The sequence below is a fragment of the Mus caroli genome, unplaced genomic scaffold (genome assembly GCF_978045245.1).
Source record: "Mus caroli unplaced genomic scaffold, Mus_caroli_1 scaffold_11, whole genome shotgun sequence".
Lineage (NCBI taxonomy): Eukaryota > Metazoa > Chordata > Mammalia > Rodentia > Muridae > Mus > Mus caroli.
In genome coordinates this window covers 122,644,510-122,672,390 of record NW_028227266.1, presented here as the reverse complement: position 1 = coordinate 122,672,390, position 27,881 = coordinate 122,644,510, and the positions used below count along the sequence as shown (strand labels likewise).

General features: G+C 41.8%; 1 protein-coding gene and 1 pseudogene across 1 annotated transcript; both read right to left on the bottom strand.

Annotated features, from left to right (window-relative positions):
* Positions 1–1,827: 1,827 nt before the first annotated feature.
* Ccr9 (C-C motif chemokine receptor 9) lies at positions 1,828–7,429 on the bottom strand. The gene is made up of 2 exons (XM_021171719.2): positions 7,409–7,429; positions 1,828–2,916 (listed from the first exon to the last, which is right to left on the bottom strand). Exons 1-2 carry the CDS (start codon positions 7,427–7,429, stop codon positions 1,828–1,830), a joined length of 1,110 nt encoding a protein of 369 aa, XP_021027378.1.
* Positions 7,430–19,257: 11,828 nt separating this feature from the next.
* LOC110302458 (ribosomal biogenesis factor pseudogene) lies at positions 19,258–19,535 on the bottom strand (annotated as a pseudogene).
* Between the last annotated feature and the right edge of the window lie 8,346 nt (positions 19,536–27,881).

Below are 27,881 nucleotides of genomic sequence, written 5' to 3'. Positions count from 1 at the left end.
CGTCCAAGTTTCTCAACAGGGCAGACATCTGGATCTCCTAGAAATGAGTCAAAGATTCAGATGTCTCTGACCTTATACTGACCTTGGTTTTGGAAGCCGTGCATGTCATATTTGGGGCTCATTTATCTCTTTCTGCTAAACTACCTGCTGACCTTCCCAGAAATGTTCACTTTGTGTCTTAATATGTATGTGAAAGATGAAGGAAGTCAGAAAGAGAAAAAAAAACTTAATTGGCTTGATGGGGTAAAGATTTACCAGCCTTACCTTTTACAATTACTGTATTTCTATCTAATCTTTAATTGTTCACAATTCACAAATACAATATTGAGAAATGGTAAAACAAATAGCAAGTGAAGAACATTTGTAACTAAACATTATAAAACACATTTAAAGATAAGCAATGATTTTTTTCCAATGTGATAAATTTATCAAGTAATTAAAAACATAGGTGGAAGGTAAATTATATTACATATTTTTCTTTTTCATTTTATTTTTATTTCATGTGCATTGGTGTTTTGCCTGCTTGTATGTCTGTGTGAGACTATCAGATCCTCTGGAACTGGTGTTGAAGACAGTTTTGAGCTGCCATGTAGGTGTTGGGAATTGAACCCTGGTTGAGAATTAACCACTGAGCCATCTCTCCGACCCTTTGTTTTTTTACTTGATTGGTTGGTTGGTTGGTTGTTGGGTTTTTTTGTTTTGTTTTGTTTTGTTTTGTTTTGTTGATGTTTCTCTGGCTGTCCTGGACTCAATTTGTAGACTAGGCTGACCTTGAACTCACAGAGATCATTCTGCCTCTGCCTCCCAAGTACTGGGATTAAAGGTGTACACTACCATGCCCAACCCACCAGTTCTTCTTAATCTAAAATTTAAGGTTGTAAACTGTTGAGACTACAGAGTAAGGAAAGTGGAGGTAGCAGGGAGCCTCAGAAGGAAAGGCCATGTCACTGGCAAGGAGATGGGAGAACCTGTAGCAAGTGCCTCTTGCCTGAGGAAGTCCCAAAGGCTAGGTTCCCACCATCCTAACATATTCTCCAGCTTAATTCTGTGAGGGCCACACCAGGGAACAGGCTAGATCCTTTCCTAGTTTGTGCTTGCAGCTAGGTTTGGACATGGCATCTTCTGCCTGACACAGAAGTGGATTGGGAGCAAGACTCCAGGTAATGTGATGTGGTCAGCTGTACATTGGCTGACCAATCTGTCTGACAGGTGGCTCCAAACTAGGGACAGTGCTTCTTTCTCCCTGGCTCAAGAGAGATCAAAGAGATCAATCAGAATGGCATTCAACCTCAGAATGTTTGAGTGTATTCTAGATTTAGAAAATAAAATAAAATCTGTAGGTAATGAGACATACAAACAGTCTTCTCACCAGTAGGACTATAGAGAAAAGATCCTGAGGTGGATATCAATAAGCCTTTTGGGGGGGCTGTGAGGGGGGACCATGGTGGCAGCCAGTGTTCTGTCACCTCTAAAGAGGAGTAGCACCAGATCTAAAGTAACAGAAACTGGGAGCACTAAAGAAACTCTACCTCCAAAACCCAGCTGCACTGATGATCAGCATGTGCAAGGCTGGGCTGTCCTCCTCAGAACTGCAGTTACTATAACCAAAAACCAGCTGCTGCGCTTCTGGAGTGCTCAGTTTTGGAAACTTTGATAGATTCTGACTGAACATGATAAAAAGTTGTTTAGGCTCATCCCAGATTGTTTGTTTTGTTTTTCCTGCCCCCCACCCCCAGTTTTCTTACTATTTACTGTCTCTTTAGACTGTGTTGTGTCTATATATCTCATTATTTCCAAAAAGGACCATATGCCCTGTGAGAAGTTATCTCATAGGGAGAGAGCCCCCGAAGTTGTCTCCAGTAGCATAGAAGAAAGCTTCAAGCTACCCTCTCTCCTTGTGAATGAAACCCACTGGGCCTGGCTAATGCATCCCAGGTTCTTCAGGGTCTTCACCAGATCCCTTCGGAATCTCTCGCCAACAAAAACATAGAGAACTGGGTTCAGACAACTGTGGAAGAATGCAATAGTCTGAGTAACCTGGAAGCAGATGTCAATATTGGTGGAAATAGTGCAGTTGGAGATGAACATGGCGTAAGCATCAACAGCCTGCACTACAAGAATGGAGTTGTAGGGGAACTGAGACATAATGAAGACAGTGAGGACCGTGATGGTCACCTTGAGGGCCTTGTGCTTGGATGACTTCTTGGCCTGTACCAAGGTATGAATGATGATGGTGTAGCAGAAGGCCATGACCATGAAGGGGAGGAAAAACCCCAAGGTGACCTTCAGGATCAAGACAGCTGACTTTAGCTTGGCATTCTTATCCTTAGGGTAGACCATGGTACATGTGGCAATACCAGATTCCCCACTGACTTGACTGTACAGGATTTCTGGGGTGCAGAGCACAGCTGCTATCACCCAGATGGTAATGCAGACCATCTTGCTGTATAGCAGCCTTTTCTGCCTCCAGACCTGAGCCTTCATGGCCTGTACAATGGCAATGTATCTGTCCACACTGATGCACATGATGAGAAGCACACAGCTGTAGAAGTTCATCTTGTACATGCTGTTCACAACCTTGCACATGAAGGTCTGGAACATCCACTGACCAGCAGCAGCAATGGCCCAGAAGGGAAGAGTGGCAAGAAAGAGCAGATCAGCAATGGCTAAATTCAAAAGGAACATGTCAGTCATGGTCTTCACTCTTGTGCAATACCAGTAGACAAGGATGACCAGGCTGTTGCCCAGGGTGCCCACAATGAACACAAGCCAGTACAGAGGTGGAAGAAAATGGCTTGCAAACTGCCTGACATTATTTTTCTTACAGAAGAAGCTACTGAAATTCAAATTCATGTAGTCATCTGTGGAAGCAGTGGAGTCATAGCTGAAGTCATCAAACATGCCAGGAATAAGGCTCTGTAAGGAATATGGATAGCATTCAGTCAAGGATAACTTTTGAGTGATCAGGTCTGATGGTAGATAGGATAAACTGACCCAAAGCTCTATGATAAAGCAAGAGGAGCATATGTGTTGGTAGGAGGACTGTGCTCTGATATAGTTTGGCTTGAGCATGTAAAGTTTATAAAATACTAGTCACCCAGTGTCATGATTTGAAGTGGGGCTTACTGTTGGTTATGTAATGGTACACTCCCATAGAAGACATTAATGACTTTTCTTGGTATCCCAGTTCCTACAATAACCTGTTGTCATAAAAGAGGGGGAGCCTGGCCCTCAAATTTCTCTGACTTCCTATCTTGCCATATGGCTATATATTTCTTTTTTTGTTGTTGTTGTTTTCTGCCATACTGTAGCCAGGAGACCTGTACCAGAAGTTGACCAGATAAGGCTGCCCAATCTTAGACCTTCAGCCTCCCAAGCTGTAACTGAAGAAATTTCTTTATATGTAACCCTAAGTAAAGTGTTTGGTTAAAACAATAGAAATTAATCAATGAAAGAAATGTTTATTTAGTAAATGTTAACTATCCATCTGAAAGTAGTTACTGTAATATCTGCTAAAGATACCAGGTAATCAAGTCTGGTTTCTACTTTCATAGAACTTAACTTATTTGTATAAGATACAGAGAAGCAAATGAACACTCACAGTGTAGATGACAAGTATTCTGATATGATAGGAAAGAGAGCTTTTGGACCACAATGGGCATTTACTTGAACTGTGTGAGTGACTGTGACATGTGACAGTCCTTTCCCCAACTATTCAACATCTGCAAATATAAAAATGTCAGCAGAAGCCCCTTAATCTACTGTAGTCACAGCACCTTTGAGTGTCCTGAGAGCTCCACAAGTATAAACACTCATCGGCACACACATGGTGACACTCTCAATTGCACACATAAATGTGAGTGCTGTAGAGTTTCCTAGGACCCTTGTTGGAAAAAGGTATTACATTTTTCAAGACAGTGAACATTAATTCAAGTGTAAACATTCTTAAACACCTGAATCCCATGTGATCACAACTGTCACACACTCAGGGAACTGGTTCTGACTGGGACATACAGTCACATACATGGGGCACACATATATTGCACACTCTCATATGCCTCAGCATGCCCACCCTCCTGCTCACATGCTCATCTACACACTCATGCACACAAACACACATGCATAAACATATCTACACATATATGCTAATGTGTCAATGTACTTCTTGTGGGTACCACAGCTAGAGAAGGGGATGGATGAAACCTGAGTGGGTAGATAGTTGGTGTAGGAGGGAGGGTGCAAGGTCCAGAGCAAGATAACTTGCATTATTGAAGCCTCCATCCCATGTCCACATAAGCTCACCTCCTATTATCTCCTCTTTGGGGCTTCCTTTAGGCTTTATAATTTCACAGAGACTCTTAGTTACCAGTGTCTTGCCCTGAAGCACATTCTCTGCATTTCTTTTGTGAGAGGACAATCTCATAGTATTTCTTTTCCCTGAGACAAGTGCAATAATTTTTCAAGTTGCCTGTCTGTATTAGAACTAGACAATCTATGTGAGGTGTTTTTTTTTTACTTTAAGTAGTTAATATTAGTAAATATGTAAGGGTAATTGATTAGTTTATGTACATACATATTGGTATTGAATAATAAAATTCCATCACTTTTCATTAGCTGTGCTATATAATTCCCATATGCTTCTGATGGCCAACCAACCTTTCCCAGCCCCCGCAGTTGTTGAATACTGAAGAATCTGCATATTACATTTTCATCTTTGAAAGTCACAATTATCCGAAGCAGATTCATCTCTGGAAAGAATTCCATAAAACTTTTTTTTATTTTAATTGCATATTGGCACATTAAAATGCTCTTGAGATTTCCTTAAATTTTTTTCCTTAGCAATGTTTCCTTTACTTATTTGAGTATGGAATATTATCTCTGTATGTGTGTATGCACACATGTATGTGTGTATGCACACATGTATGTGTGTATTAGATAGATACCAGAACATACTGAATGATCTGATAAAAAGTAGTACATAGTAGGAGGCTAATGCCTCCAGAATTCTGAAGCTCATACCACTAAATCCAACCTGCTTGGACCCTGACTGGTAGGAAACAGCAGGAGGCATCATGGGCGTCCTGGGATGGCTCCTTAAGAAAGAGCTCATTATTGTGAAAAGCTCAACAAAGCTCTTCTCTGTGTTTTAAATATATTGGTCCCCAGGTCTGAGACACAAATTCTTCATTTAAATTAAGACTTACTCTCTATCCATGCAATCATCTGAAAGCCCAGCATCAGAAGGAACCATTTCTGGTGCCAGAAAAGTCCTGCCAACACTGGACATGGGACCAGGTGAAAAGTCTCAGCTCCCTGGAAAGCCAAGCTGTCAGATGAGGGGCCTGAGTAGACTTTGAAGGAAAAGCTTTGGGGATAGAATTAGACTATAGAGCACCTAGACCCAGAACCAGAATGTTGGAAGACTTACAGGTGGAAAGATAACATTTTGGAGGGATGTCAGTTAAACTATGAAGATGAGCAAAGATAATTAGCAGTTCACATAGAGGTGAAATGAAACTGCTTTTGTGGAGTTTTGTTGTTCAGGGTTTGGGGGGGGGTGGTTTTCTTACTTTTCTGTTTGTTTGTTTGTTTGTTTTAAGTATTTTCAAAATAACTTTAATAGACTCTTAAATTATCCCAAGGCTTGAAAGCAAATAGCAAACCCCTCCACACAAGCCATGGGGACATTTCTCCAGGGCACACACATTCACAAATGTAATTATCCCAGGACATGTGCAGATTTTAATGGCACTATGAGTAAGGGGTCAAGAGAAGGAAGGAAGGATGAGGAAAAAGTGCATAAGAGAAGGGTCAGTTCAAGATGTGTTCTGGTCTCTGGTGAGAAGTGAGAGGAGCAAGCGAGTGGGCATCCTGGAGGACCCATGCAATTGAGTAAGATAGGAAAGGTGGGTCCCTGCACAAACACAGAGAAAGCTGAATGCCTTCTGCAAGAAGCTGGAATACAAAGAGGAATGACAAACATCTCAGCATGCCTGAAGAGGAGGATAGGGAGCCAGGCTTTTTATTGGGCTAGGATTACAGGACCCATTGCCTGCTGGAAAGATGGCTTGGTGATTAAAATACCTATATTCCTCACTTGTACTCTAATTTGCTTCAGACCTTGAACCCTCCATCACCTCTCCCAGTCTCAGCTTCCTGGTCAGTAACAGGGGCTGGCAGCATATGCAGCACCTGGCTTCAGTGGTCCATCAGGACTTCTCTGACCATGGAGGGTCATCACTGTTGGGAGGCACACCTTTTATTTAGGCTGCCTTTTCATGTTTAGCTATTTTCCGAAATCGCAAATGAGAAACCAAGAGACAGACATCTCAGAAGAAGCCTGCTCAACATTGGTCTCTCAGCCTCAGAGGCCAAGAGCCAAATTCTACTGCAGAGAAAATCAAGGTTGCCTCCTCGCCTTACTAGGATCAGATTAACAGTATGTACAATCATATAAATATTCCCAGACAATGCTAAGGACATATTGGAGTGACATAAATAATTTTATTGACACCCTAATTTGGCCACCACATTCTGTAGGTCTTAGGAACCTACAAGGTACTTTGAAGGAAAATCTGTTCGCTCCACTGAGGTGGCTTAGTTTCCATTTTCTACACGTAAAACATATTTTCCCTTTTACAGAAGCAAAATGAAAGCCTTCAAATATTGCAAGGTGCTTAGATTTGATTCTAGAATCAATTCAGCCTATGCTTAATTGCATTGTGTGTCTGTCTGTCTGTGTGTGTGTGTGTGTCTGTGTGTGTCTGTGTCTGTCTGTGTGTGTCTGTGTGTGTGTGTCTGTGTGTGTGTCTGTGTGTGTGTCTGTGTGTGTGTCTGTGTGTGTGTGTCTGTGTGTGTGTCTGTGTGTGTGTGTCTGTGTGTGTGTGTCTGTGTGTGTGTGTCTGTGTGTGTGTGTGTGTGTTTTAAAGGAATCCAGACAATGATTTCTTTGACCTGCTTAACTTGGTTCCATTCTTAGCCTCTCAGGAAAATACCACTATCAGCTTTTGAAAGAGCTGAGTGGTTATGAGAGAAAGGCAAGTACTTCTCCACCACAAGGCTTTTATTAACAAAACAAGTGGGTCCTCTCTTTCCTTTGTGTGAGCATCAGAAAACATATGGGGCAAAGCCTATCATAGTCAAAGAGCACAAAACTCCTCTGCTATTAATAAAATTTAAATTTTAAGTTTTCTGTATTTACAGCATGCCCCTCCCAATGCTTACTTTGTTTACAAAGAGAGTAGATATAGCCAGAAACATCCTGTACAGTGATGGGAACTCCTGACAGAGCTCTTAGCCTGGAGGAAACTCCATCCCCACAGCAGATTCCTTCCCATAGCCCCATGCAGGGAGGCCCAGGGAGAGAGAGTAAGTGTTCTGAGGCACCTGAGGTCATGACTATACTCACTGTAAGTTCTGTGGGTGTCATGGTGGGTCGGACGCGAATCAGCTTCTAGAAAGAAAGGGTAAAAATCAGAAAGAAGAAAAATTTACAGATGCACTTTGGGAACCAAAAACCAAAGGTGGAGATTCAACATTAAACTTGTTTGTGATAAAAATCACAAGAAAGTATGTATTAAAATGCATGTTCCTTTTCGGATTGTAGCAGCATATCAGAATATTATTGAAAATATAGAATGAAAGCAACAGTTCCTGAGTGACTGCTTACTTCTTTACTGTAATAGACACAGGGTTTAATGCTTAATTTCTTTTAACGTAGGTATTTCACACAACTTGCATCTGTGAATGATGAACCTCTTAGGTAGTCTCCAGCCCATCCTTCTGCCATAGTTCATTTCTTCCTGGTTCAACTTCTGTAAGGTCTGAGAATGACTCCTTCTCTCTCCACCCCCACTTTATTATATTGCCTGAGCAATATAGCCTGGTAAGCTAGCAATACCAGGTCAGAGCTCCCTTAAGAGGAGTGTCTAGGCACCCAGCCTGGGAGAGAAACCCAGAGCTGGACTCCTTTGAAGAGGGCTCTGTGCCTGGCCAATGCCTCCACCCCACCCCTCAGTCAGCACTACACATCTCGGTGCTAGAAGACCTGCTCCATGAATCCAGTGTGTTCTGCTGCTTCTTTTCCTGTGGCTTTCCTTTTCACACTGCCTGACTTCATGACACAGAATGAGATACAACAATTCTAGAAAACAGTTTGTCAGATTACGTGTGTGTGTGTGTGTGTGTGTGTGTGTGTGTGAAGGCCAAAAGTCAACAGAAAGCCTCTCTTCTCTCTTCTCTCTTCTCTCTCTCTCTCTCTCTCTCTCTCTCTCTCTCTCTCTCTCTCTCTCTCTCTAATGCATATTTGTGTTTGCCTATTGATAGGACTGCACCAGATACGTGCATAATTCCAGAAAAGACCAGAAGAGGGCATCAGATCCCCTGGCTTTGGAATTGAACCCAGATCCTCTGGAAGAGCACCCACCAATACTTTTAACTGCTGGGTCATCTCTCTAGCACCCACCTTGTTTCTTTGCTTTTGCTTTTTTCTTGTTTGTTTGTTTTGTTATGGCAGAACCTCTCACTCAGAGATCAGCCAGTCTATACCCCTTCAGAGCTGGGCTTATAGACATCACTACTGTACTTGGCTTCTATGGTGCTGCGGATCCAAATGAGTCCTCGCGCTTCCACAGCAAGTAGTTTAACAACTGAGATGTCTCCCAACCCAAATATATGCTTACCATACAACCAATTATCCTATTCCTAAGAAATTACCTAAGGAAAAAATGCAGCCATATGTCCCACTGCAACTTGCACATGACTCTTCACACCAGCTTTTTTGGTGACAGCCAAACTATACATTTAGTAATGAATGGAAAAGTTGCTGGAACATTTACATAACAGGAGAAATGAATGGCCACCTCACACAGGAGCTCAGATTGGTCTCAAAGGAATTTTATGCCGAGTAAGGGAGACAAATCTAAAAGTATATACTGTTTGCTTTCACTTACATAAAATTCAAGATAATGCAGACCAGCCTCCAGTGGCAAAGGCAGACCAGAGATTTCCTGGAAAGAGGAGAACATGAGGGCAGTCAGGATGCAAAGGTGAGGGGGAAAGTCTGAATGGGAGGAGGGAGACCCATGGCTGTGATGGTTTCACAGGGATAGATAGGTGTACAAGAACACATTTTTCCTTTTGCTATTTGTCGTTATTGTTACTAGGGCTTAAAGAAGTTGCCAACGTAACAAGGAAAATAAGGTTCTCTCTCTCTCTCTCTCTCTCTCTCTCTCTCTCTCTCTCTCTCTCTCTCTCTCTCTCCCCCTCCCTCCCTCTCCCTCCTTCCCTCCCTCCCTCCCTCCCTCCCTCTCTTTTGCACAGCAATCAATCACCTTCATTATTAGCAAACCCACAACAAACTGCCTGAACTTCCTTTCCTGCCCTTCGTACAGCAGATCTCCAAAGCACCGAACTGCCTACCTAGTGCTGTGCTTTGGAAGTGAGGGGGCCACACAAATTCACAGTTTTAAAGTGAAATAGAGGACTAGTGTGGTGATGTAGCACTGTAATCCCAGCACTTGGAGAAAGGACCCAATTGTGAGGGAAGGCTGGCCTATATAGCAAAACCCTGTCTAAAAAGAAAATTCGATTACATAGATAAATGGATAGATATACTGAAGATAAACAGATAAACACCACGGCTCTGTGTCTTCTGTATGTTTGTAATTAGATCTGAAAAAGTTACAAAAAAATAGAGAAAAAAAATGTCTTGGATATTGACCCCAAGCAGAAGAAAGCCTGGAGGGGGCCTGAATCTGAGTCAGTGTGGGGTTCAGCTTGGGTCACAACCTCATTGATTTTACTCTATCTGGTGGTAGCTGAGAAAAATCTTTTTTTTGGGGGGGGGATTGCTTTTTTTTTTTAATTAGGAGGAAATCTTTATATTTTCTTTAAACATAATGTTTTTGGTTTTTACTTTTCTTTTAAAAATATGTTTCTATGGAACTAGAGAAATAGCTTAGTGGTTAAGACTGTATAACACTCTTTTTTTTTTTAAGATTTATTTATTTATTATATGTAAGTACACTGTAGCTGTCTTCAGACCCTCCAGAAGAGGGAGCCAGATCTCATTACGGATGGTTGTGAGCCACCATGTGGTTGCTGGGATTTGAACTCCAGACCTTCAGAAGAGCAGTCGGGTGCTCTTACCCACTGAGCCATCTCACCAGCTGTATAACACTCTTAAAGAGGATCTGAGTTTGGTTCCTAGCACTCACATCGGGGAGCACACAACCATTAGTAACTCCAACTCTGGGAGGAGCCAATACCTCTGATTTCTGTAGGAATCTGCACACATGTACATACTCCCACACAGACGACACAGGTACAAACACACCAAATTATAAATCTTTCAAATGCTTAAATATTTGGCAAATATACAAAAGTTGAGAGAGAAAAAAAGCAAAATGCCCAAACATTTACATCTCCAAAAACTGATATCAATGTATTTTCCTTCACGGCTTTGTTTCTGTGAGTATATGCACATCTATTTATCCCTTTTCTTTTCATCAAATTATGGCATTTTTGTCTTATTATTTATTCTTCCCTACCTAAATAATCTGGCTGCATGGCTTCTAACAGGAACTGGCTCATACCATTTAAGCTTTCCTTCTGGATATCTGGTATCTTATCTCCAATTTCTGTTTATAATTACTTTGAAATACTTCTGAATGGATAGAAATGAGGCATGCATCTTTTCAAAAAAAAAAATTATACTCTTCTCCTTTCTTCTTAAGTTTGAAAGTAACCTCTTTGCTCTTTTGGAGGGGATAGATTTCTGTTCAGTCACATTTCAGATATAACTAAGCCAATCTTAAGATAGGAATGCACTCACAAAATGAAAAGCTGTTGCAGGATATTTGATCACATTGTGAATCCCTGAGACTGAACTGTAAGAATCTGTTTCTAACTATGGCTGAGCTTTTACCCCTAGAGCTTTCTGTTTACTGTAAACAAGTACTTGAGGTGAGTAAACCATAGGTCAAGAGGTGGAGCAAGCAACCAGCTGATAGGGAGTGAACATAAGTAAACAGAAAGGAAGGTCTTTGAGTTGAAGGGTGTTTAAGACAGCTTGGCAAAAGAGAAAGATTTTTCCTTCTGGGAAGTCAGTAGAGTAGGAAGGTCAGCTGGGTGCTTTCTCTGCCTCTGAGCTACAGCTTTCATTACAGCATCTAGCTCCTGAGTCTCCATTTGGTAAAATCAAACGGCTGGGAATTTTGTTTTTTAAAACAACAAAAAGCAACCTTTTGGAGATAAAAATTGCTTTTGAACTAAATGAAAAATACCCCCTAACTAAGCAACCAGCTTTGAGGAGCATGAGTCATAAGTCATTCCATAGATTTCTAGTATCAGTCTCTTATGTCACTTGACTTTTCCTTGAATGAAGAGTTTGAACAGTGAGCACATGATTCCTAATACATTTTTCAAAAGAAAGAAGCCAGAAAAGGAAGGTGGTTTTGATTACAGCAGGTTTTAGGGTGAAGACAGCAACAGACAGTAATGGTATGGGTAGAAGAATGAAGAAACTTTCATGGTACAGAGTGTGTAGCTGTTGGTATTTATTAGCCTTTGGGGGGGGGTGAAACAGTATCAAAATGTGTAGGGCAGGATACCGCTGTTCAGCAGCTGTTCTGTCAATGCTGCAGCATTTTCTTGCAGAACAAAAGTCTGGAAACAACCTAAATACATAGCAGCTGGTCACATTATGATATACATACTCCAAAACATACATAGCCAATTAAAAAGAAAAAATGCTCCAGGCCCATTAAAAACAAAGTCACTAAAATTGTTAGATTAAAATGTAAATTGTACAAGACTATGCTTTATGATCTTTAAAATACATATACAAGAACTTGTACCATTCTTGGAACAGAAGCCATTCTGAAAGAGCCTAACCCATGATCAACAGTGAAAAATTAGACTTGATCCTTCTTATAAATTTTGTAGTGCATTTTAGAATGTTTATCAAGTGTGTGAAATTGTAAGAGCTATCATAAAAATAACTTGTCAGTTTTTTTTAAAGGAGGAGAGAGAGAGAAAGAAGGAAGGAAAAGACGTAACAGCCAAGTGTCCTTCTGCTCAACACATCTGCTTCTAAAGCCTGCTCCAGCTGTGGTGGAAATCCAGCACTAGCTTCTTAAAAGATTCTTCTTTCTTCCATTATGAGTTTACTTCTGGCACACAGGAAATTTGAAGAGAACCAAAGGAGAAAACAAACACGCACTCCTCCCTGAAGTAGTGCATGAACTACAGGCAGCCATGGACTTTACACTCTTTAATCTTTGTCCAGACACTGGTCAAATGTATTCTACACAGCTAGTCACAGACCCAGCTTTCATTTTCTTCTCGACTTGAGGAGGGATGGGGGCCGGAGGGGAAGAAGAACTAGGAAAGCCCACATATGACAAAACACACAGAGAGGGAAGGAACCACGAAACTCCCAGGACTGAGCAGGCGTCAACTCCACACTGACCTGCTCTTCACTCTCCTTACGACCTCCTGACAGCAGAGTCTATCTAGATGATAGGCCAGACTACTGGGAGAGCACTGGACCAGATACCATAGCTCCTCTATCTTTGATTAATCCTTTCTGTCAGTGAGGCTTGGCAACAAGAGACGTGTCCTCTCAGAGCCTGGATTTCTCAGTTGGGAAAAGGGGCAATGGCAGTCCCTCCTGGTCCCAGGACTGCGTGGACAATGGAGAAGCAGGCTATGCAAATGCTCTGTTCAGAATATGGCTTTGTGAGAGCTGAGATCACCTTCATCTCACAGCAGTGGCTAGGTGTGCTACATACTAGCTAGGTGTAAGCACTATGTGTGAGAATTCACACCCCCAAGGAGCTCACATGCAAGCTCAGTGGGGAGGTTAAGGCTGGAAATGGCACAAAAGCAATGTCCTGAGAGATTATGGGAAAGAGGAAAAGGGAATCCTCCCTTCAACACCAGGGTATGAGTAGAAGGGCTTCACTAAGAAGGTAACTCTTGCTGACCCTGGAGGTCTGAAGGGTGTAGAATCATGGGATGAGGTGAGGAACATTGCTCTGTGGTAGGAAAAACTCATCAGCTAAGACATGAAACCTGAAAGCATAATGTCCAGGAGACAGAGGAAAGCTGCTCGTTCTACAGAAGTGAAAACTGCCTATGAGGTAGGTCAGTCTAAAACTATCCTTACTCTGCCATTACTTTCCTATTCTGTTTCCCTTAAGAAACTAACAGAAAAATCAGATAGAGATGGCTTGTCACTGCCTATATCACGTCCAGTGCTACTACCAATCATAGTAGCTCACACTGTGAATAGGAGCTATGAACCCAGGTCTATACTTTGACCTTTGTCCTACTTGCTACTCATGAGTTGAATCATCTTTTAGTGTGTGTGTGTGTGTGTGTGTGTGTGTGTGTGTGTGTGTGGTGTGTAGCTCTAGGACTCTGAGTCATCTACCATCAGACCTATTCACAAAGTCTGAGTCAGGAGCTCACTTCCCTGGGACCTGTGAGCATGAGCCTACAGTATTGATAAGAGTGGACAGAAATTGGAAGAAGATGGCTCTGGAACTCCAAATGCTGGAATGACCATTATTTTGAATTGTTTGGCAAAGAGACTAAAGAAACAGATTCCCTTGGCAGTGGTTGCCTGCAGGTCCAGATCATTAGCTCAGCAACAGTTGCCATGACCTACTGGCTGGCTATAGAGCAGGCTAGTTAAGAACTGAAGAATGAGAGTGTGGAGGTCATGGAGAGATGGCTCAGCAACTAAGAACAGATATGATACATGTCTTGAAGAGGACCTAAGTATGAATTTCAGCTATGTTAGAAGACTCACAACCAGTCATCAGTGCTTCAAGCACCTGTTCTCACATGTGCACATGCATAATTAAAAGTATAATAAATCTTTAAATTTTTTTTTTAGAATGGAAGAATGTGGACATGTTGTAAAAGAAAGGGCATGCCAATTTTCTATAGATGGGTCGTTTAAAATAAGTTGGCTTCTTTTCTGATCAACAAAGAATATTTTCACAATGCACAAAAAGATCCAAAACTTCAAACTCACTCTCTCTCTCTCTCTCTCTCTTTATAAATAAATGAGGAAAAATTCAAAGTCAAGTATCACTTTCCAGTTTAGCCATTGTTAAATTTCTGAGCCATGTCTTCGTACTATCCCTTTAATAGCACATAAACATATACCAGTGGGAAGGGAATCACACCACACATAGTTTTATAAATATATATGTTTTAGTCTGTCTTTCCTGGGCCACACCTCATGTACTGAGCACAGAGTTATGACATGGAGTTAAACAACTGAGCACTTCATTGTCTAATGAGCCATAGTCTACTGCACTCCTGTCAAGTTTTTGGTTCCCAAGGTTTCTCTGCTATAAAAGTCCTTTCTGTGGGCAGTCTCTCAGACCCAAGGTTGTCACCCTGCTCAGACTTTTGGAAAGCCCCTTGCTACCTGTCCCAACACTGTTTCTCCTCCCTTGATGGTACAAATCACAAACAATGCTATTGAGCTTGACCTTCACTGTGTTTCGAGAGGGAGCCTCTTCATTCACCCTACAAGAAACCTGAGCCATACTGGAACTTTCTAGCAAAGGGCATGGTACACATGACATCTGAACAGATGAGTGCACTCATGGGATATAGATGCATTGGTGGCAGCATAAAGCCAAGTACACAGGTGACGCCTAAGGCACAGAAGAAGGGAATGATCTACTCACCAGGAGGGGAAGTGCAGAGTCTGGGTCTGTAGGGAGAGGACCACTGCAGCTGCCTGGGATGAGTAGGCTTCTGTGGGTTCTGAGCAGACAGCTATCCGCTAAAACACACCAAAAAGGAAGCCAGGCCACCTCTGCCTGTGTTGTCACTGGTGGAGTAACCCAGAAGGGTGGGGAGCCACCTGCTGCAGATTCTAGTAACACACATCTATCATTTGCAGCCAGAAATGCAAAGCTAAGGACCACCAAGGTTAAGGATTAACAATCTTCAGTGTGGACAATGTACACACAGAGTCTTCCTAGGCCCCTGATACAGGAGTCTTCCTAGGCCCCTGATACAGGAGCCAGAGACATGGGGAGTCCTGGCCAGAGGACATTTATAAGAACAAGTATATGTGAGGTACTACCTCTATACTGTTTATCAAGATATGTCCTTTATAAAGATGAGGCCTTGAGAGACCTGTGTTGCCCAGTTCTATAACTACCAGCCAAATGTTCCCACTGAAATGGAAACTATAATGGGGAGCACCTCTGCAGTGACACTCAACACATGCACCCATGGCTGCTACAGATGACGGATAGTACAGATGCCTAACATTTATGACATGGCAGAGCACTCTGCGGATGCTGATACCTCAGAAAGCTCTGTATGTGATAGGCAGCTTGGAACAGATTATGAAGGACCAAGGACACCTTAAATTCAGAAAAGTTTTACACATACATTAACATTGAGAGCTAAAGTGTCTTTATGAATCACAGGTGTTTCAGTAAAGTTTTGAAAAGTCTCAACATGCAAATGTTATATTTTTTATAGAAACTCACAGGTGATATCTTCTTAAAGGGCCACAGTTATAGTAAAGATTCCCTGTTGTCATCATTTTTAAAACTCCTTTTTATATTTGAAATATACAAATCACAGCTCATTCTAGAAGACTAATTTCCTCTTGATGTGTTTAGCATCCTGTGCACTAAGTGCAGTGTTACTCCCAGACATATAGCCTAGCAATCACCCCCTCCTAGTACAGAACAAAGAGATTTCATGATTTGTCCTAATTTATATCTCAGTGGCAAAAGGTTAATAAGCATAGGAAAGGCTGAAAGACCTGAGTAGTAAGAATGAAAGATGCAATTGATTCATCAGCCTCCAGGGAACCATGGTGTGAATAAGTCAAGAAATTCCCTTCCCTCAACCCACATTCATGTGCATAAGTAGTGTCTACAATGGTACTACCAGTCTCTGACAGTGTCCAATGCTGTGTCAATTACTGACAGAAAAGAAGGGAGCAGCAGGAAGAGCATGCTCTAGGCCCTGACCTTCTGGCCACCTTTAGGCAGAGATAGCAGTGAACTTGCTGTTTGCCTTGTGCCTGTAAAGCCTTCTGGAGGAAGAGACTAAAATTGTTAAGACTTTCTTCTCTGAGACCTGTCTCATCACCGGGTTAGAGTATGGCAAGGAACCAGTGCAAGTGCATCAGAAAGCCAGAAGAGGTGGTTCAAAGATGGAAGGAGATGGATGCAGTGAGGAATAAAAGTCAGACCCCTTCCTCCACATGTTCTGAAGAGGTCCTACTCTCACTCACAACAACCCTCTTCTTGGACATATTGAAGAGGCTGGGGAGTCAGGAAAAGGCAAGGACATCCCAGAGAGAGTTTCTGGACTCTCAAAGGAACCCAGGGCCACTGAGGTGCCTCTTTAGTTGTCTAGTTTGGTCCATCCCTTGCAAGGAAAGCTCCATTCTTTCAGTGTCTTTGCTGGACTTCTGCATTGGCCATTAGAATTCAGAACTGGGTGACAGTAGGAGGCTGGTGATCCCCCTTTCATCCTGCCTAAGATGGGCTCTAGAAAGCAGAACACCGTGTCCTCAGTAACCAGGACAGCTGTTGTACCAGTAACTGATGGTCTCTAGTGAATAACTGGAATAACTACAAGTCCCAGTATCTATAACAGAAGCTGACATTGGCCTTGCTGCTGAAGCCAATAGACTCATCTGATCCTCTTTTGCTCCTTCTCATAAACTGTGTTCTGGAGTTGTCTCTAGCAGAAAAGAAAAGTCTGCTTCAGTTCACTCCTCTCCATATGCACTGACAGTCTGGCTCTCCTCCTTCTTTAATATTTACACATATTAGGAAAGTCATACCACAGAAGCACATAGGGGTCTTCGGAAGGACATTGTTGTCTGTCTCCTTTCCACTGATTAAGCTGACCTGAAAGAAGAAGGTATACTGATTCAGCAAAGAGCAGTTCGGTGGCAAAGCTCTGCTCAGTGTAGCAGAGAGAGTCCCAAGTTCAAACTCCTAAGGAGTGTGAAAGGACCCGTCAGTCCCTACAGGTCATAGTGGACAGAGATCAGGCAGAACTTTGGCTATGGTTGTGGCCCAGAATTACATGCCAGGAATTTAAGCATTTTCTGTATATATTAGGGAAAACAAAAGGAGTCAAGTGCAAGTCCTAGGAATTGAGAGGAGAGTTATGAATGCCTCAGCATCAGTAGACACATCCCTAAGCCACACTGTCCAGTGTGCAACCACATAGAGTTGCAAGAAATAACTCTGAAGTTATTGGGACTGAGAAACTGGTCTTTAAAAAAAAATTAAGCCAAGTGTGGTAGTGCAAGCCTTTAATCGCAGCACTCAGGAGGCAGAGGCAGACAGATCTCTGAGTTGAAGGTCAGCCTGACCTACAGAGTTCCAGAGTTCCAGAACTGACAGGGCTATACAGAGAAACTCTGTCTGGAAAAAACAAATATAAATAAATAAAAATTTTAGATAGATAGATAGATATGTGTGTGCGTGTGTGTGTGTGTGTGTGTATGTGTATATATATATATATATATATATATATATATATATATATATATGATTGCAGTTGGTTTAAATTTAAACATGCTTGTGACCACTTAGGTAGATCATATAGGTCTAGCTGATATGTTTGTAAACACTAATGTGCCCACCTTAGCAACAGCCTCAATAGGGTTAAGGTGCCAACTAACCAGGGCTTTTCTCTCTGGGACAGAGAAACTGAAGAGAGCCTCTCTTTCCCCGGAAAGGTCAGAGCTGGGGCTGACTTTCACTAGTAGCTAGCATTCCTAGAATGCCCAGACTCTTCAAATTCCTCATGCCATTTGATTAGCAGGAAAAAAATTGAGAACAAGTGGGTTAGCCGTTCTGCCTAGCCTCTGGTTGGGAAGCCAGGCTGGAGGTAATGGCCAGAGACAGAGGCAATAACCACATGTGCACGTGCACGTGCACATCAACAGTGGGATCTGTAACCTGTAGGGACTGGAAACATGTGGCTAAGTGACACAGAGGGTGGCAAGTGCTTCATCAGAGACAGCAAGATTGCTGAGAGGTTGCAACCTTTAGTACCTTTAGTAGAAGGGACATGGGCATGAAGGGAAGTTGGTTAGCAGACAGTGGTGTTCTCAGCATTGGATGTGGCCTAACTGAGGTGTTGGAAGCCCTGGGGGTGAGAAAGGTTAAGAGTTCAACTGACTGAATCTTACTACCACCACAGAACACTGGATATTGATAAGGGGGAAGAGTGCTAGCCTAGTATACTGCAGGTTTGTGTTTGAAGCAGGTGAGCTGTGAGACTAGTGGGGGGAAAAGAGCTCTCTTCAGTTTCTCTGTTCCAGAGAGTTGTTGGCACCCTAAGCTTATTGAGACTGTTGCTAAGGTGGGCACATTAGTGTCCGCTAGACCTATATGATCTACCTAAGTGGTCACAAGCACGTTTAAATTTAAGCCAGTTCTAAAGAGGTGACGTTTTTAAGACCTCAATTACATGAAATTCTGACTAATGTGAAAAATGAAATAACTGCTCCCAACAGAGGGAGAAACTTGGCAAATCGCAAATGAGAAAGACCAATATGGGGTACAGAGAGGGGAAAGAGCCAGAGAAACAGGAAGAGCTGACTACTTCAGGGTATGAGGTCAGCTACCTTGGGATATAATTTTATTCAAAAAGGCAGAAGGCAAAGAGGGATTTGTGTAACAGATATCATCATATTTCTTCTCTTGTTTTCCCTTTCTTTCCTTCCTTTCTTCCTTATTTCCTTCCTTCTTCCAATTTTTGAAGCTCTTACCATATAGCAAAAGATGGTTTTAAACTCACTGTTCTTCCTCCACCTCCCCAGGGATTACTGGTATGGGCCACCACACCCAGTACTGAGTTTGTTCCACTTTCAGTAGATCACTGGCAGCTGTGTCTGAAGCAACAGAAAATTAAAAACACAACCCCCAGGTTTCACCACAGATACTAGAAGCAAGTAGGTGAATTATAGATCTTTGTGGCTACCCAAAGGCATGGATGCCACTGGCAGCCTAGGCTGCAGCTGTCCCTTCACTGAACCTCTGAGGAGGCATGGGTGTATTCAGGGGCTTGCATTGCTGCAAGGGAAGCTGGGAACATTCACAATGAGGAAGCTAATTGTGCAGTGAGATCTGGTGTGGTAAATTATTTTATTTATAATTTTTAGTTCATAGACAAGATTTTCCAAAGTTTCAGAAAATCCTGGCATGTCTTTCCCTGACACAGTTTTCTCCCTCAACACTGCCCTGCTGCTTTGTCAATATTAACTGGTTTGTTTGCATGGTGCTGCCGCTCTTTCTGCATAGATTTAAAAGGAAGGCTTTTGAAAAGTTTGCAAGTTCCTTCTGTATATTTACAAAAGCCCTGTTCACTCTGTTAACTTTTGAACCTTCATATTGTTTATCTTCTTAATATTAGTAGTTTTACCTTGTTTTTTTAACCTTGAAGGATTTTTGGCTGACTATGTGAAATACATTCCTGGACTTCTGCCATTTTAATTTGTTTGGGGCCATTGTCAAACTTTGGGAGGTCCATGAAACTGCTCAGGTTCCCAGTGATGCCCAGGTTTTTTATTTGTTTGTTTGTTTGGTTGGTTGGTTGATTGGTTGGTTTTTCAGTACAGGGTTTCTCTGTGTAGACCAGGATGGCCTCGAACTCATAGTGATCATCCTGCCTCTGCCTCTCAAGTGCTGGGATTAAAGGTGTGCGCCACCACTGTCCAGCTTTATTTTTATTTTAATGAGATCCAATTTCTCAGTGATTTCTCTCTCGCACAGTTCCTTTGGTGTTCTATCTACAGAGTTGTCTCAATCACAAGGCCACGGGCTTTTCTTCTGTGCTGTCAAATGACTTTTGTGGTTTTGCATTTTACATGTGTATTTATGATCTATTTTAACTTTTGAGAAAGGTCCAATTTCCATTTCTGAACTCACCGTGGGTATGGATATTTAATTAATTAGTACCAAGTGCCAAAAGGCCATATTTTCTCTGGTACTGCCTCTAATCCTTTGTCAGAGACCAGGGGGCTCTATTTCTGTAGATCTAACACAGGGCTCTCTGTTTCTGTTCCCTGGATTTACATTTTCTGTCCTTTTGCTAACATCATACTGTCTTTATTACTTAAAATTTACCTTAAAATTATTTACCAGGCTTTTAATACTCAGGAGCTTTTAAAAATGAAAAATAGCACAATTATATACTTGTTTACATTCTATAAATAAAAACTAGACATCCCTTATCTATCCCACAGCCTCAACCTTTTTTCCATGGTGCCAACCTGTAGGGATTTCTGCAAACATCAGTACTGGCACAGAAACAATCTGTGTAAGGCAAGAAGGAAATCTGGTTCAATGTGACTAAATTAGCTGGTGTCGGGTCAAACTTTTAGAGTCTGACCATGAACAGTTTATGTTACCCATAGACATGTTGATATTGAAACTCTTTAGAAAGTACATATGGCATCTTCCATAAGGTGGGTTCTATTGACTCAGAAACAATGCTCAAGGTAAGGGTCTAGAAAGAATAACAGTGGTAAAACTAATAGCCTGTGGGTGTCAAACTGGTCTGTTCCTACCTAAGATAACACAGAGATCACCCAGGCTTTTATAAAGTACAAGTGGCACCTCCCACAGGAATGGATTGTATTGGCTGAGAAGCAATGCTCGAGGTCTAGGTAGGTGAGGCCTGACCCTACCTATCACAAAGACCACCAGGCTATAAATTACATCCATCCCCAGCTTTCCTGGTGGAAAACAAGTAAACATCTCCTTCCCCTGAAGTGACAAGCATCTGTGTCGAGCATTCCTGGTTTCCCTAGTGTCTCTCTATGAGCACATGGACCTCATGCCCTCTACACTAACCTTTGTAGCTCTACCCAACCTTGTGGCGTGTGACCATTTGCTCAAAAGTTAAAAGTTCAATGGGCTAGTCTTTTTTTTTTTTTAAAGTCAGAAAATTTCCACAGCATCAAAACAGTGTGTCAAAATGTCCTCGGCCTCAAAAAGGCCACATCAAAGCAACCACATAAAGATCTCCAGTCCTGCAAAGAAAACCAAAGTGGAGCTTCTTGGTGGGGACTGCAGGCTGAGGCCTCTTCTAGAACATTCTCTCTCAGTCTCACGGTTGCTAAGCCCACAGTACCAAAAAGCATCTTCCTAGCAGGTGACACATTGGGATCTCAGACCTCAGCCTTTCAGTTATCACACTGCATGGGGACCTTAGCTGGTACCAATGTTTCTACATTTCAAAATTCCTGAGTATATTTTAACCGTTCTCAGCACACACATAATCAGAATGGGTAAGGTATTTACTAGTTAGATTTAATCTTTGCGTGTATATGATGCATTCCTATATTTAAGCATCACATCCCACTACACAAATGCCTACAACTATTGTTAGTCAAAAAATTATACAAAAAATAAACTATACTTTAAGAAAGAAAGACCTTATCATGAAATTAATCTTGTTTGTGGGGTTAGAAATAGCCCGGTTTTCATATTAACCACATTTAGAGTAACCAGAAAAACATGAAGCAGACTTCCTACTGAGTTCTCTGGCAGGATTGAGATCAGGAGCCTTTGAGCAGCCCATGGAGTTTCCTTAATTCACGTAAGAGTGGCAACTTGGATTCAAATATAAGTGTGACTCATTTTAGAAGTCCCATTCTTTTCCCTTTTCCTTCCTACTTGTAATTCACACCCTTCAAGAAAACTGTTCCACAAATTTAGATGGTTATGTTAGGGTGTTTCTTCATCCACTGACCCAAAGAGAAGAAGAATATAAAGCTCTCTTCTCTAGATCAAACAGAAACAGCAAGCAACATTAGTGCTGTATCTCACAACTTATTAAATAATCTACCCGAGTATGTAATTTCTACAGTCCTGGAAGGCCAATATCATCCTTGTCCTCACACCTTAAGATAATGAGAGTGACACTTGAAGAAGTGAAGACTCTAGCCACAGCTAGTAAGTGGTGGAAGGTTAGAATCTAGACCTAATTCAAAGCCCTACTCCTCTTTTGTCACCTTGGTGTCAGAGACCATTGCTTTCCAACACAGCAATACATTGGCATTTATAAGTGTGTTTATTCACTCATTCATTTACCCAACACTGACTGAGAAGTTACTATGCCCCGACTATTCTAAATTCTCAGAACATAGGAACAAACCAGAGAAGAGCAGATCCTAGTAAAGTTCACATTTAAAGAGATGATGGGAAAAAGGGAAAATAAGCAATATAACATACTGATAAGGGCTCTGATTATGCTGATAAGGAAGCAGTTGTATCAGTCCTTGCTGCATAACAAACTACTACAAAAACAAAACAACCTCTTAAGATAAAACAATCATTTATTTTACTTACAATCCTGTAAGTGATCCCTAAGCTGGGCTCAACTGGATGACTCCTTTGGTCTTGCTATCCCAGGTGTTTATGGTCAGCTACAAAGCTTACTAGTGGTAACTGTTTAAGACTTCACTCTGATTCAACCTGTCTCCCGTCAGCTTGCTAACCTGTGCTTGTATACACAGTGATACTCAGGTTATACAGAGGGTAGAACTATACAAAGAAAATCAATATCTGAGCTCTGAGCTGGCACAGCATCACTGTTGTCAGATGGTATGGGTCAGTGGAAGTCATGAGATTACTCCAGATTCAAGGTAGAGAGAAATGACTACCTCTCAAGAGGAAAATTATAAGGTAAACAGTGTTAGATGATTTCTGAGGCAGCTTAAAGAGACAGGAAGCAGAAAGTCCAGTATGACTTCATCAGAAGGGACTGTTAATTTTAAACAGTGAGAGGCAGACTGACACAGCTGGGTTTGGGGGTATCTGCTAAAGGAGAAGGAGACTCTTGGGGTTTATAAAGGTTTGGGGAATGTAACTGCTGTGGCTACATACAAGTCTGTAGTTTTTCCCTCCTGGAGTAGTTTGTCAGACAAGGCCATTTTATCTTTAGAAACTACCTTATCCTGGATATCAGGAGGTGAGTTATTTGAGGTGACTATGCTTGTCAATGGCACTGATAGGTATTGCATTGGAGTTTCAATATAGTGTCTTAGTCAGGGTCTGGCAGATCTTGTTCAAGTTATGTTCCAACAATAAGGAGACTACTAATTGGAGTCAATGACCTTAATGTGTGATGTGACATAATGGCACTGGATAATATGACAGAAGGTGTGTGGGTGGTGGGCAGAAAGTGGGACAGAGCTGCTTCGGATGGAGAACAGGGACAGCCTTTCTGCGGAGGTGACACTTATGCTCAGAATTAAGTATGAGAAGGAAACATGGTATGAAAGGGCAGGATAAAGTTATAATAAAAGATCCAGTTCTTACAGCAAAAAACTCCTGCATGCCCAAAATAAATAAATAAAACTTTAAAAAAGAGAAGGAGTTTAAAAAAGTTTTAAAAACTTTAAAATAGAAAGAGAAGGAAGAACTTTTTTGTTTGCTTGTTTGTTTTTGATTGATTGAGTAAATTTAGGGGGAAAATGTAACAGGAACAGAGGTAGAAATCCTTACAAAGGAAAGAGGATTTCATAGATGTGTATTACAGGGACTGGGAGAAATGATATTTTTTAAAAAGCTTTAAAAATAAGATTTTATTTTATGTGTATAAGTGTTTTGTCTGCATGTATACACCATGTGAGTGCCTGGTGCCTACGAAGACCGGAAGAACATCAGATTCCTTGGAACTGGAGTTACACATGGCTGTGAGCTGCCATTGGGTGATAGAAACTGAACCCTGATGCTCTGGAAGAGCAGGCAGTGCTCTTAAGGGCTGAGTCATCTTTCTAGTCTCAGAAATGGTACTTTGGGGAATAAAATATTGCAGAAAGAAAAGAAAAACAATTAGAAATGCTAGGAAAAACAAAGGGCTGTTTAAGTAATGAATTTTCATAACTACCTGTTACATGACTCTGCAGTAAACAACTTTAGTGTCACTATAAACTATGCATTGGTACTGATAAAAATACAAAAACTACATTGTAAAGACAGGAAATGAGGCTACGTAAGAATTAGATCCTCACTCTTGTTTTCTCAAGGAGTAACAAAATCAAGCCAGGCTTGGACGTTCCTATCTGTAGTACCATGTTCTTGGGAGGTTGTGCTAGAAGAGTCTCCTGAATCCTGGAGTTCAAGATAAGTCTAGAAAATAGATTGATTTTATCTCAAGAATGTCTAAAAATGACCAAAAGCCTTCTGATGTAAGAAATATAAAGTGTGTCCCACAGTTGCTTCACTGTATCTGCTTCTCCTGAATGGGCCCTTACTTAGCTTAGGGTAGGGGAGAAGAGAACAGGCCCTTAGCTTAGGGTAGGGTGCCGTTTCAAGGACACCCAGCTTTACTACAAACACTGCTCCTCATCTCATCTGCAAATGTAGCTGTTGAAGAGTTTGATCTGAGTCTGTTTCCCTCCTCTCAACAGCAGGAGAGCTGAGACCACGGGCACAGCTGCCTTCTCGAGCTCCAACCATCTTTTTGCTCTCGAATTAAAGGTTTCTCAGGCAAGTTACTACTTGACAGTTCTCAAACATTGTTTCCTGGGTCAACAGCAACCAAAGAAGTGTCACCTAGAGACTGCCAGAACTGTGATGCTTCAGTCATTCCCAAGCAGACACTGATGACCCAGGCTTTCACAGACCCTGCAGGAAAGTGATGCCCTTACATTATCACTAAGTGGATATGTTACAGATCTCACCTGGGGCTCCTCAGTGATAGGCTCAGCCTGATAGCTGCTTCCATGCAGGTGCAGACATCACCTAAGTCACATCCATTTCCTAGACTAGCGGGAGACTGCTTAGGCCAGTCTGAAATTAAAAAAAAAAAAAAAAAAAAACAGAATTTTTAAAGCAGCTATGTCACACGTAGATCTTTTTATCTACCATATATCCCTATTGGCTCCAGAGCCCTGTTGACAAGTCGACATGTAACAGAATTATCACTAAAATAATGGCTCCCCTGTCATGGTTATCCTTTCTCCTTGGCCCTCAGCACCATGCTACAATTCTCTCAAACCCCCAGCCCTCATCTTCTCCCTGAGAGATGTGATGTTGAGATAAGCTGAGCTGTGGTTGAGTGTGGTTCACCCTGGCCCTGGGCCCCCCGCTACCACCTGGCTGCTTTTTTGCTCTGTACCAGAGCATGATGAGCCCCTCAGATAACTTCAGGCGGGGGCCAAGAGCTTACGTCATTTCCTTAAACAGGCAACAGACAAACACTAGCCTAAATTCCAAACTCCATATTCCTATAGGAGAGCCCCCCTCAGAATAGAATAAAGCTTTGTGCAAGACATGAAGGTGGGGTTCAGAGGCAGGAACCTGCCCCAATGGTAATTAAGCATGTGGTAGGCTTACTGGCTTTTCTTTCATCTTTGCCTTTGCAGTCTTGGGGGCTTCATTCCACTTGCTAAGGATGTGTGGGTGTTAAAGTCACGCTATGGAAACAAAACAAAACACGCACAAACATGCACCACAGATTTTCTTTTCTCCTACGTGAACAATGTTTTTGTGACTTTTCTAGTTCAGTAGGTTTCTGCCTGCTTTTCACAATTTCTATTAAAAAAGAAACTCAGTTCCCACCAAGAAAAAAATAGAAGAATATCCAAATTTTAAAATGTGCAAAAGTATGAACAGTTTCTGAGCAGGAAAAGAAAAATATCTGAAGGTTAATAATTGTGGGGCTGGGCAGATGGCTTAGTGAGTAACCCTCTTTATATGTAAGTGTGAGGACCTGAGATAAAATCCCCAGCACCATGTGAATGGCAGAGGTGTGTTGGCTCTTCTATAATCTCAGGACTCAGGAATTGGAGACAGGAGATCCCAAGGGTAATCTGGTAAGCTGGTTAGCTGAATCAATAAGTTCTGGGTTCAAATAAGGGATCCTGCCTCAATATATAAGGTGAAAAGTAGCCAAGACATTCATGTCAATTTTAAGCTTCCACATCCACACTCACACACGTGGGTACACACCTGCACCCACATATGTGAACATGCAGACACTCATCACACACGCAATACAAGTAGTAATCATGAAAGTAGACATGCATGTTCAACAAGGTTAATATTTCATCTTTGTAATATGCACTTGTTTTGAGCTTAGTAGCAAATATTGGGGGTGAGAAATCAAGTACTCTCACCTATTCCTGAGAATGTGAAAATTCGTCCTGCCACATTGGGAAGGACTATGACAACATCTGTTAAGATGTAAAGTTGTTAACCGTTGGCTCACAGAATTTTACTAGCTTCACGTGGATGACAACAACCTTGCCCATGTTACTGATGATGGAATATCACCAGGAGAGGGTTACATACAGCATAGTGCATTCATCCTGTGGAAATGCCATGCAGCAGTAAACAAGATGATGAAGGTCAACTTATACAAATATGGAAAGATCCCTATGGCTCTGAATAATCAAAACAACTTGCATACCATATGCTTAATGAGCTAGCATTGTCAATTGCAAAGTCAACCTGTCTGGGAATATATGTGTTGGAGGTTTTTTTTTTCCTACTGCTGTACCCTGACAAGAGTCACTTTAAAAAGAAAGTATTTTTTTTCTGGCTCACAGTTCAAGGTGAAGTCCATCATGGTAAAAAATGGTGGCAGGAACGTGAAACATCTGGTCACATCAAATTCATTATGCATAGAAGACAGCAATGAATGAATGCATAGTATGCTAATGATCAGGACAATTTCCACATTTATACAATCGAGGATTCCCTGCTCAGGAAATGGTGCTACACACTACTTAGATTGGTCTTCCTACATCAGTTAACATCTCCAGCACACAGGTGTGTTCAGAGGACCATCTCCCAGGTGATTCTAGAGCTTGCCAAGTTCACACTAATACAAACTACCATAATAGTTTGTTTATAATGGTATACGAAAGGCTTTGAGAAGGCTTCAAACCAAATGTCTACAATGCTTACCTCCAGGAAAAGTCACGGTGGTGGTGAAAGGCAGTTAAGGAAGAGTTTGGCTTTGCAGTGGCCGATATTTTACTATGAAAGAGTTCTGAGAAACAAACTGCAAAACTGTGTGTGCAGTATAGGATGTTCAACACAATAAGCATTTAAAGAGTCTAATCAGTTCTCTATCTGCTGGGCAACAACACAAAATCTTGAATTTGTTTTAAATATTAAGTAGACTTTGTTCTTAGGAAGTTGTTATAAAAACCATCTTGTTTGTTAATCTGTCTTTATTTATCAGATTATTAAGAACAAAGATCAGTTCTTTGCACCCCCCACCCCCCCACACACACACACATGACTCAGAGACTGTAACTCATCCTGGTGATGTGATTTCCACCTGCTACCTTTCAGGATGTCTAAACCACATTCAAGCCTGGATGATCTGCTGATAGCTTAGTTTCCAAACTTCCGTGCCAGCCGGCTGTCAACTCATAATTTTAGAGCCGATGAAACCCAGAGACACCTGACTTGATGGTGGGGCCTGGACTGTGGGTTGCACCTGACAACAGGCACTTGGCTTCCTGACCCCAAACCACACAGTTTCCGCCTGGCCTTGTGAGTATCCTAGTCACATGCCATCTTGTCACTACTGCCAGGCTGAGCTTCAGAACAGATGCTAGTGATCAGTGGGGCTGGTCCACTGAAGCCATCTCAAGAGATATGTTTGTTACAGCATCCTAAATCATGCACCTCACTGCTGCTTAATGCAAAGATAGGGAGATTTGGAGGAAAGCACAAAGCTATGTCTAGGAGTGTTGGAGAATTGTTGGCATAGCCAGACTCTCAACGAGCTTGGAAGAAACAAATGACAACCCTGGAAGAAATGGCTTTAGCCACTGGTTATTTGATAACATAAATGCCACCCCAAGCTCTCCCAGACCTCAGAGT

What these genes read in the sequence shown, in the direction of transcription:
- Ccr9 (XM_021171719.2), bottom strand. Translation starts at nt 7,429, where the DNA reads ATGACACCCACAGAACTTACA. An exon ending in TGACACCCACAGAACTTACA is followed by an intron (nt 2,917 to 7,408) that starts GTGAGTATAGTC and finishes TATTCCTTACAG; the next exon opens with AGCCTTATTCCTGGCATGTT.